General features: G+C 42.2%; 1 protein-coding gene across 5 annotated transcripts in view; it reads right to left on the bottom strand.

Annotated features, from left to right (window-relative positions):
- Positions 1 to 12,673, bottom strand: part of qvr (protein quiver) — a 129,539-nt gene that overhangs the window by 49,295 nt on the left and 67,571 nt on the right. The window contains exon 1 of one of the 5 annotated variants that reach the window (XM_071588225.1): positions 5,170 to 5,873. The exons of the other annotated variants lie outside the window; for them this stretch is intronic. Within the exon in view, the coding sequence (XP_071444326.1) occupies positions 5,170 to 5,191 (22 nt within the window). The 5' untranslated portion in view covers positions 5,192 to 5,873. Of the gene's footprint in view, positions 1 to 5,169; positions 5,874 to 12,673 lie in introns of those variants that run through there. 5 annotated transcript variants of the gene reach the window in all.

Below are 12,673 nucleotides of genomic sequence, written 5' to 3'. Positions count from 1 at the left end.
ACGCTCTGGCGGGATGCGAGGCTGGCACCCCGCGATTCGCCGGCGGCGAAGTTCTCCGGCTACGCCTCCGCCTAGAGCGCTCCTCTCATTCTCCCTTGGAGGGCGGGGGATTCGCGGCGGGTGGCGGTCCGCATCTCTCCTCGTTTACGCATCGCGAGAGACCCATCGCCTGTCTTCAATGACGGACGGTTTCAAGAGTGCCTGGATTTATTTATCGCATCCTTTCTCGCATAAGGGCGAGAGAGTGAGAGGCTGTGGGCTTTCCCTCAATCCCCGCCGCGATTGTGTTGCATACGACGCCGGCCTTGAGAAATTTCCCCTCGCCCGTGACGCGCGAAATCTCCGAATCGGCCTCTTCAGATAATCCCCACTTCCAAAAAACCTTACTCTCAAGACGGCGATATTGATTACGTACGAAGCCATTGTAGATCGAATCTGAGACTATATTTATTTACTATTGAAATGAATGAAAACAGAAAAGTAAAAGAAAGACAGGATCCTAAAATACTGCGAATTGATTTGGTAATATAATTAGCCTAAAAATAGAGCATTCCTACAAGTATAAAATATCACTAATGTATAAAAAAAGATAATAGATGGGGAAAATATTAAAACTCCATTTTGTCCCAGGGCAAATGTTAGTAAAGTTTACAAAGCAGATTATTATTTTCTTCAACATAATCGTGTGAAGTTGCTCTACAACCGCGAGTCATGGTCATCTCGTTCATTATTTGACCTTTCTTTATTCTGGGTCTCGGTCTTCAAATGGTTTGCATCCGTGGACAGGCTAAAGTTTAGCAGATAGCTAGGAATGAGCGATTTCATATTTGAAAAGCAAATATGTACTCGTTCGTGTGTTGGCAGTTACGACATGACTCCAATCTCGTACAGCCGTATGATAGACAGGTCTTCCATAAACGATGCACTAGACCTTCATCGAGAAATAAAGTAAGGTTAGGCTTTGCCATTTCCATTCCCGTACTCGGAGTAATAACTATACGACTTGTTTTTTGCAAGAGATATTTAAAACACTCTGGAATGTGTTTTCAACAGCAATGCTTATAACGTCTCCCTGGGAAAATTTATTTATTGTGGGAACAGGAGATGATACTAATATAATATTATTTACAGAATGTAAGCTACTACAAAGATAATGGGCCTTAGAAAAAATGATAAAATGTGCACCTAAAATATTTCGTGCAGTTGTTTTGTGAACACTTTTAATTGTGTAAACTTATACCAAGGAAAATATACCATATAATAGGGACGTGACATATAGGGGACGTGATATTTAAGTGGTAGAGCGTTTAACTACCTACTTCCCTCGCGGGGGCCCAGTTTGATTCCCAAGGATGCCTGTGGGCGCACTTAGCTTCAAACGAGTTGGGTGATTTTTCTATACCAGATCTTCCAGGGAAACCATTGGCGGCTCAGGGAAAGGTGCTGCCCCCCCCCTTTCCATGATGACGGAATTTCACGCGCCATTAAGCGGGTGTAATTCATTAAATTAGATATTAAGTATTAGGTGGGCTCAACCCTCTTTTGCTAAAAAACCAAACTTCCGGTTGACAGTTATAATATATATACGTATATAAAATATGCTCGTTGAAAAAATTCTCTAAAGCTTTCCCATGGCATTTGTTTCCATTGTCAGTCGAAAGCACTCGCAAGCAATTGTGGGCATACATATAGGTCGGGAATCATGAACGTTACCGTTTTTAGATTTATCGTATTTTTGCATACTTAAATCTAATAATACCAAATTATAGGTCTTTAAAAGCACGTCGATAAACCTACTCGTATTAATGCCTGCAAGAATGATAATTGGAATTTAGTAAAAGCTTGGCAAGCTATGGGGACTCGCACTAATGTGTCTGCAGTCTATTTTCAATAAAATAAGTTTTAAATATTTAATTTGATCCATTTATTGTACTTTATGAGAGGAGTTTTATTTTTATGGGGGTTATAACTATTAAATAGCTAATGTCTATTTCGAAATAATTTGATGGAGGAGAATGGGCCTATTACATTTTCGCAACCACGTCATCTATATTAGTAGTTTTTTTTAGGGGAGGTGGCCGACAGATAAGGTCATTTGTGCCATAAGGGATGGATGGGAAAGGAAGGGTGGAAAGAAACCCGGCGTCGGTATTAATCTACTCTTGTCGAAAGGCGCCAAGGGCTCCGCAGATTAGCGTCCCAACTGACGGACGTCGTACTCGTTTAAAGTGCTCTCCACTTAACACCTCAAGTAGAGATCGGAATACCTTCGAAAAATATTTGTTGTCTCCAGGATTCGAATCCAGTCCATCTCAGTGGAAGCCTGCGTGCAAGACACCACATCAACCCAATCCCCCACTTCATCTTTCCTGGCCTGAACTTTTCAACTGGCGATTTTTATAGATCGCACACCCTCATCATTGATTGAAATAATTTTTTCGCACGTTTTATTGGTAAACTGTCAACTATTATTATGTTCAACTTTAGAAGAGAAAATACAATTACGATCATCGGATATGCACTTTTGAAAAACTTTAATTCAAACTCAAGGTGAACGATTTGACTTATTATGTTTTTTCTATGAAAGGTTCTTTCTCCACTTCGAAATTTATAAAACCCTCAAACCTTCGCAGAACATCTGTAACGATTGTACGTAGGAGAATATGACGCTTTAGCCCGTACAAACCGCTGTCTAAGTCCATTACCTAAAACTACTCGCTAAGAATGGGTAAAAAAAACCATTCATCTGAGGGCAAACAATTGGAACTGATAAGAAAAAAACACGAAACGGAGCACTCATGAGAAATTCAAAAGGAATCCGCTCCTCTTATGTTAGCTCCTCAACGTGGAATCAGAAGTCTTCGTTTCAAAATGTATTTATGCCCCAGTTTACATTCGGAGCGATAAACAAACAGCTTAACGCGACTTGAAATTCTGTTAACACAAGGCTTGTTTGTTTTGCTTCGCGCACATTCACCTCCCCCATCTCCACCAACCATCACCCTTCTCTAAGAAATAATCCACTGAGTTCCAATCTGAGTGCCCTTTCAAGAAGAAGGCAACGAAACGCACGACAGAGATGTGGAAAACGAAGTACGGGCAGGCCTCGTGTAAACGGAGTGGTTCAAATAGTATCCATAATCGCGGGGAATTGACAGGGAAAGAGAGTCTATGAGATCCAAGATGTTAAAAAATAACAAAAAAAAATGGGAGACCAGCGCAAAATACTTGAAAAGAACTTTTGAGACAAAAGCAAACACAATCAGAAACTCCACGAAGGGCACCTGTTAGACGAAACTTCAAACTTTTCAATGCATGAACTTACTTATTCACGTCGTCGGAAAGGCAAATGATTAGCTCAAAAACCTTTTACGTGGAAATTACAAAAAAAAAACGGTTTGAAAGCTCATTTTGAGAGTAAGCTTTACAAATCTACTGTCTACGTCCAATTGCCTACTTAATGAAATCCCTGCGACAAGACTTACGAGTCTAAAATTCAGCGGAAAGATGTCGTTTCCCCGGACAAATAAACGTACTTATTTACCCCGGCAAAGGAAAAATTGGAATTCAATTCGAATCTTGTTTTAAAAAAATATTGAGCTGAGTGAAGCTTCTGGGTATATTGAAAAAATGTCCTTAAGTTTTTTTTCGTAATACATTAGCATTATTTAGGCATAGTATCAGGGATGACATTCTAATCACAGGAATAAATGCATTACATACAGGCTGGAGTATAAATATGAAAAAATGATTGAAATAAAATTGTACGCTAGCCTTTTGAGGGGACTTATGGATTTAAGGTAAGATTTTGTTACAATAAGGTGAGGTTTTATTATAATGCCTTTGACACTTCGCCTTTTCGTCAGGGATTAGCCTAATAAATTTATTCAGTATTTTTTTCATTCACAGTACTTATTAATAGGCATTAACTTGCGTTTAGATTCCTGAAAATAACGAGGGGAAAAATGCGCTTAGCCATCTTACGCATTAAATTAACTGTCGTTTCCATACTACTAAATAATTAGGATAGTCACTCAGCGTCAATGTTTCCAAACTGTATGAAGCTACACTACAAGCACCATATTAACATATATGTACGTTGAGGAAAGCAGGAATTAATTCACATTTGAATGAATCCATCAGAAACTTCCGCATTGTGCCTCAAAAAAATTGCTGCTTATTATAACTAGCGCTAAACTACTAACACTTCATTCAGTACTATTCTTACTTTCCCAGTCATGGTTAAAGAATTAAGATTGTCTCTCGCCACTGTAGGAAATTCAGGTCAATATATGGCAGTGAACTTCTGCTTTGAAAGAGAAATCAATTGGATATTTTAACAGAGCTTTTGATAACTTATAGTGAAGCAATTCAATGAAGTATAATAAGAATTAAATTAATCCTTATCCGTAATAAATTCCTACTTTCTTAATCATCGAAACACATAACACCTGTTAAATTGCTTAGATTATGAAATGCATCAAACTAACACAGGAAATCAAAATCCGATCAATCACAACATTGATATAACCATCAACGTAACCGAAATTTAAATAAAAAACTGGTGCTTTGATACTGTTCTAGATAATAGGATAAAACTCGTATAGAATAAAACTTAAACTTCAGGTAGTGTTTACGGAGTTTTTCCCTCCAGTTAAAGAGAAATAATTTATTCAAAAAGTTTTTCTCTGCCTAGTGCAGTTTTTCGTTCAGAGATACACATTTCGAAGATTGCTTCCACTTTCTGAATTCCTTCAATGCTTCGCTACGCCACTCGACTGATGGTTTGCTCTTTCGTTTTGCGACCCTACGTATAAATCCCTCCATCCATCCCATGCCCTCTCCTGGCTTCCCTGATACGGCACAGGCATGGCCGGCGACATTATACGCCAGGCGCGCGTGAAAAGATCCAGTCAGCCAAAAGAGGCCGTTACTCAACCGCCTTTGGAACAACAATGGGTGCGTCATCCGTCGGATAATGTCCCTTGGCTGGCGAAGAGATAGAGAAAGAAACAAACACGAACTGGGTAAGAGGGGTAAGGAAGAGAAGACAGCATGTGCTGGCTCCCCACGGCCGACTGACTACCCCCTGACTCCCTTTTTATTTTCATCCCTCAAACCTCATCCGTGTCGCCGACAGATGGACTCGCGGTCGTCTCAACTACTCACCGATAGCAGCCCAGGGGTACATTAAAGTTGAAGGAAGGTTGACAATAGAGCGTCGGAAATCGAGTCAAGTTGGCCGCGTCCGGTGGCGCTGGCTGCCGGATTGCGTCTCGAACGCGGGGTGGGGGCAGAGTCGTCGTGGGGGAGGGACGAAGGTGGAAAGGGTTAATGCCTTTCTCCCTCTCTTCAACTGGCCTCTTCACCCCTTTCACCTTTCTTCTCCTCTCCTCGTGGGAACAAGCGGACACGGAAATGAATCAATGCGTCCCTCAGATGCGGGGGAGCTGGCACGGGGCAGAAGCCGCTGGTTGGAAGTCCCCAAAGAGAGAAGTTGGACTATAATTTTCTTGCCGGTTGGCTAGGTGCGCGAGGGGACACTTGGAAAACACGCGCGTGGAAGGAAGCAACTGGGACGCACTCCAAAGATTCCGAAGAGAACAAAAGTAACATAAAAATTACAGTATATAAAACAACTGAGTCGACGGCTGGGACCTCCCGGTAGTCGGAGGGAGGGGGGAATTCGCGAAGGGTGTCTGACGGCAAGCGAGGGCGGTGGGGGAGTGGAGAGTCTCTCTCTCTGGATCCTTCCGGTGCGCGCTTCCGGCCGGTGGCTCTTCACCTCGCGTCCTCCCGAAGACTCCACCCTGCGCGACGAGGGAGGTGACTCTGAGGCTATCCCGTTTGACGACGCGGGCGGGCCCCACGGAAAAACGAACCACCTCTCTGTCGTCGTCGTAGGGGCACGGGCGACGAGGATTCGTCTCGACGCTCAACCGTCCGCGAAGTCTCGTGGAAGGAGAGAGAGGGTTCTTCGGTGAAGGGGGTGGGGGATCGAGGGAGAAGAAGGTGAGACGAAGAAGGGGGTGGCGAAAGAGGAGGGGTGACGAAAGAGGACGGGTGGGGGGGAGAGGATGCGTGCCACACTCTAATGGATGTTGGGTGTGGGGGCGAGGGAGTGTCGAATAGTATTTGGATCCCGAGGAGAGGGAGGGACGATGGAGGGAGGGGGAAGGTGCGGGGTTTGAGTTAGTATCAGTGGGAGAGAGGATGGGGGAGGAGGGATCATCAAAGGCGGGTGCGGCAGATGGAGGCGCGAGCGGTCGGCCCGGCGGAAGGAGTGGACGGCGCCAGGGGCGACGGAAGCGGCGCTGGCGGTCGGACGACGAGGTAGAAGAAGCGGGAGAGGTTCTCTCTACGGGAGGGAGCAGGGGAGCGGGGAGAGGGTCGGGATTCGGCGTGGGAGGATGTACTGAGTCACCTCGAGTGGAAGTCTACGGGATCGGTTGGGGAATACTTCTCCTCCTTTGGGGGGATGGGAAGAATGAAAAGCACGCGATTCGAGTTCTCAAATCTGGAGTGGCCGAATATGAAACCCAAACTTTCGCAAAGGGACGTCCGTCTATTGTGCAACGTCAGGATACGAGTCATTGGGGAGGGAAGGGTTGCGGAGACTGTGATGTCACGCGAAAATAAACTGAATTTTACATTTGACTAGTATTACGCGACTTTTGTAGATGGATTATTTTATTTACTCAGTGTGTCAAGCTGACAGATCAATAGGCACACCGATGCATATCGATTAAATAGAGATCTAAAAATTTCAAAGGGTATGGGAAGAGCAAAGGGTGAACATGGCGCATTATTTCACGAGGGAGCGTTGTCAATTTGTGACCGACTGTGACGTAAAAGGATATGAGAAAAGGTCACACAAATGTCACGTTATGTTATAGGGACAGAAAAACTGTTAGCTGAGGCATCGAAATGGTTGCAAAGTTTTGAATGTTTCTGTTTCCACTCCAAACTCACTTTTTTCCAGTTGACGAATCGCCCGCTTTGAAGACGGCTGGCTTTGGTCTTGTGGAAAATTCAAGGCAACAGATGAGCATCGGCGAAAATATTTCGCGGGGGTTCACGCAGATCGACACGGTTATAGTTGAAGTATCCGTTTTGCGATCAAGGATATTCGTTAGAGTGTTCATCATAAGTGCAATCCTATCTGCACAATGTATCGTTTTTCAAGATACGGATTACTTTTTATTTCTTAAAATTACATCATAAATAGAAAAAAACATTACTATATGTAGAAAATTCTCGAGTGTATCACCTCTACAGTATGCCTTCCTTGATGAAGTCAACGCAAGCCTCCTACATGCTATGTGAATCCGACACGCCCTAGAGTTAAGTTGGAGGTGAGCTCCACCCTCACCTATTAAACTAACCTTCGGTTTAATTAAATCGGTAAATTACACAATTTCTAAAACTAGTAAAACTGGATATGATGGCAAGAAATGAATTAGTCAATGAATTCACGATCGCTTAGTTTATTGTAGGATACCAGAGTCATGTCGGTAAGAGAGTGGTATTCATAATGTTAATGCGAATGAATTTTGTTACCATTCAAATACTCAGAGGTTACTATACTTTGCTTAGTGGTATAAATAATGTCGTAGGTCATGGTTTTAATGCTGACCTGAAACTAGAGAGCTCATAGAGAAACTGCTTTCCACAAGCATACGCTCCTGAATAAAATAGAGAGAGAGGCAGGGATGGAGTGAGGTTGAGAGTGGGGGAGAGGGCAGGAGCGAGACGAGTGGGAGTCGAGAGATAAAGTAAGGGTCGCAACATTTCTCGTGACGAAAAAAATAAGTTCAGATTAACCTTTTTCTCCGGAGAGGAAGAGAGGAACAAAAAAACTTCTGGCCTGGATCTCTTCCCTCGAGATCAAAATAATTCGTGCGAAAATTCAATCCTTTTCTCTCTTTTTTTGCAACGATGTGCGCCTCTGATTTTTTTTCTTTTCGACTTGAGTCCTTCCCAACTTGATTTGGTAAATTTGAATAAAAAGTTTCGCTGGGAAAGCGTGGCGTAGTCGTCGAAAGACTCACCCGAGGAGAGAGAGCACTCGATATCTTGGGAGCTCCGAGTGTTTAAGCGTCGGAGTATATTGGGTGGGAAGTGGAGGGGTGGGGTTTTTCATTTTTTTCTCGACGCATCGAGAAAAGAGTATCGGGTGCTAGGGGGGTTGTTAGTGTGGTGTAGTGAATCCGATAGAAGGAGCGTAAGAGGCGTGACGCCATCAAATCGTCCTTAATTTTGGCATTTATTACGGAGAAATCCTATAACATATAATTTGTGCGGCATTATGGCACATTCGGGGAAATATGTTCATTACTAATAATCTTTTAATTACTGCGAGAAAAAAAAACAATGGACGCTACATTAATAAAACGTGATAGAACGACAGGAATGATATGAAATACTATAGTATCATGGCAATTCTCATGTTAGTGGGAGAAAAAAAAGAACTCACTTTATAGCGATCAAAATGATTTACTTGCCAATATAAGACAGAAAAATCTTTTGATATGTCGAAAAATGAATCATTACGGGCGTCTTTTCGTGAAAAAGTTCATCGATAAATATTAAAATCGAAAACTTTTTTGATCAAAACTGACTCAATTTATTTATTTATTTATGTATACCCTGCAAGCCACCGCTAGGGTGTGTGGCAGGGGGTGAATACACACCAGAATTATATTACCCGAACATGATCCTACTGCGGTCGAAAAATGTTATTATGATCCCCTATCGTTAGTGGAAAAAATGACATCTTAAATCTATCTGTTATACTCCTATTATCTTTAATTTTATTATCATGGTCTATCCTACCGTAATTCGATGGGAGTAATAATACATTTTCAACATCACTACTGAAGAGATTTCCTTCCAATTTTTGCACGAGCTTAAATCTGTAATTTAACCTTCGCTCCGTGAGTGATTCCCAGGCTAGCTGCTCTTATATTTTGGATACGCTTCTAACTTTATCATAACACCGTATTACAAATCTAGCTCCTGTACGCTGTATGCGATCCACTTCGGAAATTTATCCAACTTCATGAGGAACCCATATACTTGCAGCATATTCTAAATGAGGCATAACTAACGACAGATAACATTTCTCTTAAACGTTTCATTACATTTACCAAGTACTCTTCTAATAGAACCTAATTTTTGTCAGCTAGTTCACATATTCTCCGTATGTGTTTCACCCAGGAGAGATCGTGAGTGAGGGTAACACCTAGGTATTTAATTGAGTCTACAAATTATATTTCGGTGCTCCCAATGCAGGCGCAGGCGTTCGGGTGGGAATTGCTCTTTTTCCAAAAATTTACGGCTACGAACTTTTTTAAGTTTCATTCTAAGTGCCAAGTGTCGCAATAGCGTTGTATAGCATAGGTCATTGGACAAAGATGCTGTGTTTTCGATTCCCTATGTATATATATTATATTTATAATAAATAAATAAATAAAAATCGTAAACTTTTTTTATCAAAACTGACTCGGTTTTTATCAGATAAAATCCGAACCCAACTTTCCCTACAGCCACTGACTGCGACCGGGACTACTTTGTGACTATCGCGTGGTCGCTATATGCAGAACCGGTTAATGAAATTAATCGCATTATATCGAACGACTTGGAACAAACAATCGATGTCACCGCCGCCGCCAGTCAGGCGTCGGGAAAGCGATGTTGTTTTGATACGGTGAGTTTCGATATTTCGGTCAATACATTTCATAGCGTGGCAAATCCCCAAGGACGCGGCGCCTTGGTGCCAGGTTGACGGAACGCAACGCGGGGTCGCCCCGGAGCGGTGTTGCCCATGACCCGGCCTGCGGGTCGGTTGAGTCAGGAGGAGGAGGGTGGCAGTTGGGATAAAATGGAGCCCACGAGGTTCGATGTGGCCCGGGCTCACTTGGGGCTCACGGATGTAATGAGGAAGGGGGCCGCCGTCACTCCTTCACCGTCCCGGGGGGGAAGGCCCCCCCCTGGCCATCTTCCGAAGGGGATAAAGCGCTGTGCCTATTTTTCCTCTTGTAGAGGTCCCCGGCCTCTTCCCTATTCTGTCCGTCATCTTAGCCTCTTCCGAGAAATTTCCCCGCTCTCTCCCTGCATAATTCGTGTGGGTGCAATATTTTCCGCCGCATTTTTATTTTTATCCCCACCGCCGTCAAGGTACCGACTCCATAGTGATGAATTCATACAAAACACGCTCTCTAGGGTTTTTTCCCTCAATCGCTCATTCTTTCTCTCTCTCTTTTTGCATTTATTTTACAACGGAAATTGTCATTACTGCTTGCGGCCATTACTGCTTGTCATTGAATTAGCGTGACGTAATGACGAATTTTTTTGTTATTATTTTAATGGAAAACTGGTCCGCCATAAAAGACTGCGCGCTAAATTTTTGAGGGTCATTACTCAGTCTAATAAAAAATAGTTTTGCATATTTCTCTCCAGAAAGAACTTATGTTACAAGGAGATGGAAATTTTTCCAACCCAGAGACGGCCATCGTTTGAGCCGACAAAAAAAGGAATAATTTGGCAGCACGCAAAAAACATCTGAATAATTTTCGTTTTTGTTTAGTTGCCCGGCGATGGCTGTTGTTTCGCTAATGGGAGAAACTTTCTCCTGAAAAATGCTTCTGAAATAATATTTGGGAAATACTTCTGAGGTAGTATTTGATCATGTCTCATACTTCTGAAATAACATAAGGGTTATGCTTTGGAAATAATATTTGATCATGTGTCAACAAAAAATTTTGAATTCACTGAATTTGTGTGAGTTTTGGATTACAGAACACAGAGTTCATCTAATTTTAATTGCCTTATCCGTTCACATAGAAATACTTGTGGGACTCCTTTTGTCTCTTTTAAACTTTGCATCAGCAATATGTATGATGAAGTTTTAAAATTATTCCTGTAATGTCATTCCTGTGATTGCAGTAGTAATCAATGAAGGAGACCGACGCCTGTCATTTGCGGCATTATGCGTATGAGGGTAATTTGATAAGCTTTGGGATGTTAGCTCTTTAACGAAAGCCGTTAGGGGTCACAATTGGACGTCCTATTCGACGAACGATGTTCTTCAATTGAAGAGTTCCGCATAAAACCAAAAGTGGGGATCGGGATACCACTGGTTAATGTCTATCACCACCTTGTCCTGAAATCGGGCTGTTGAAGTGGGAGGCCAGTGTACTAGACACTTGGTCGTTTTTATTTGTCGCGGCTGGGCTTCCGCGGTGAACAGTAAGAGGTCATTTACAGTTTCTCGTCATTCCCCGGCACGGAGAGACCGACGTCTTCACCTCCGCTTTCCGGGCAGGGCTCTGGGGGTATGAGGCATCGTGGCACGAGGGGAAACGGAGGAAGGAGGATAGAGAGTAGAAGTGGGCAGGAAATGTCACTTTGAACCCAGAACAACTACGGAGGGATGTTTACCCTCGGCCTCCATCCTGAGCTTAATTTATAGATTCATAGCAAATGAGTCATTAAGCTGCAGAACCAGATGCATCTAATTGTTTCACAGAATACCCGAAGTTAAAATCGGTTTCATTCAGCGCACATTCATCCTCATTTTATCTACAAAAGTTGTATGTAAAAAATTGCTACTTTCAGAACAGGATTTGTGACATTCATGCCATACTGCATTAATTGGAGAGTTTTTTTGTCTCGCGCGTAAGCGATACACGGACTTTTTGAAAGTGAATATTTGCCCATACAATGCGACGGCTGAAATGACTAAGGACTATTGCTCACTACTGAGAGCAGCCTTGCGCACGAGAAAAGTCGTATATGGAAAAAAAACCAAAAACTTTCACTTAGATCAATGCTTATTGGAACCCTCCAAATAACATTTTAACTTTAATATATATTTTCAGACATAAAGACGGTCAACGAAGTATAAATTTCCATCCGTTATACAATATATTTTTGAAGAGAAACTAAATAGTGAGGCTAAACAATAACCTTGAATTTTATTTAAAAAATCATTTAAACGTACATGTTTTCGTATCTGATAGGAAAGCTTTCATATTACTTAACTCGGAAATATTTTTGAGGTTCGCCCGAATTCCGTTAGCCATTAGGTATAAGTAAACAATTTTGCCCCAGCTCGAATAATATTTTACTCAAATATCAACTTCTTTCCCATTCACAATAATCCCAACCAAACTGCAAATTCACAGTCTCCAAAGATAGGGTGAATTTAGGCGATCATCTCCTTGGTCTCATAACCACATAGCCCTAAGTTCCATATTCAATTATTTATTAATATTATTTTCACATCATTACTAAGCATACCTGTCAAAAATTCTTTTCCTCTTGCGAATGCTTCTTTCGTCAATGCTTTCAATATATTCTGTTTAAGTAATATGTAATGTCAGCTATTTCGCATTCACCGTCATTTATCTCTTATCTCGTCTGGGCACCACGCTATCATATTAATCGAGTCAACTCACGTTATGTAACACTGGCCGCCGTGCTGCTTTGAATAATCACCACTTTGGTTGAAAACCGCGAAAAATAACAAGGAAAAACAAAATAAAAAGTTGAGAGCACTGGATAAAGATCACTGTGAAGGGTAAGTGTTCCAATGGCGCAGCGGGGTGGATCCATACAGTGAGGGCCTGGGCGTAGGTTAATGATGGCATTTTAGAAATCCCTGAGGTGG

The sequence above is a fragment of the Hetaerina americana genome, unplaced genomic scaffold (assembly GCF_022747635.1).
Source record: "Hetaerina americana unplaced genomic scaffold, ioHetAmer1.1.p SCAF_1, whole genome shotgun sequence".
In the NCBI taxonomy this organism is placed as follows: Eukaryota; Metazoa; Arthropoda; class Insecta; order Odonata; family Calopterygidae; genus Hetaerina; species Hetaerina americana.
This window is presented reverse-complemented; position numbering and strand designations above follow the sequence as displayed.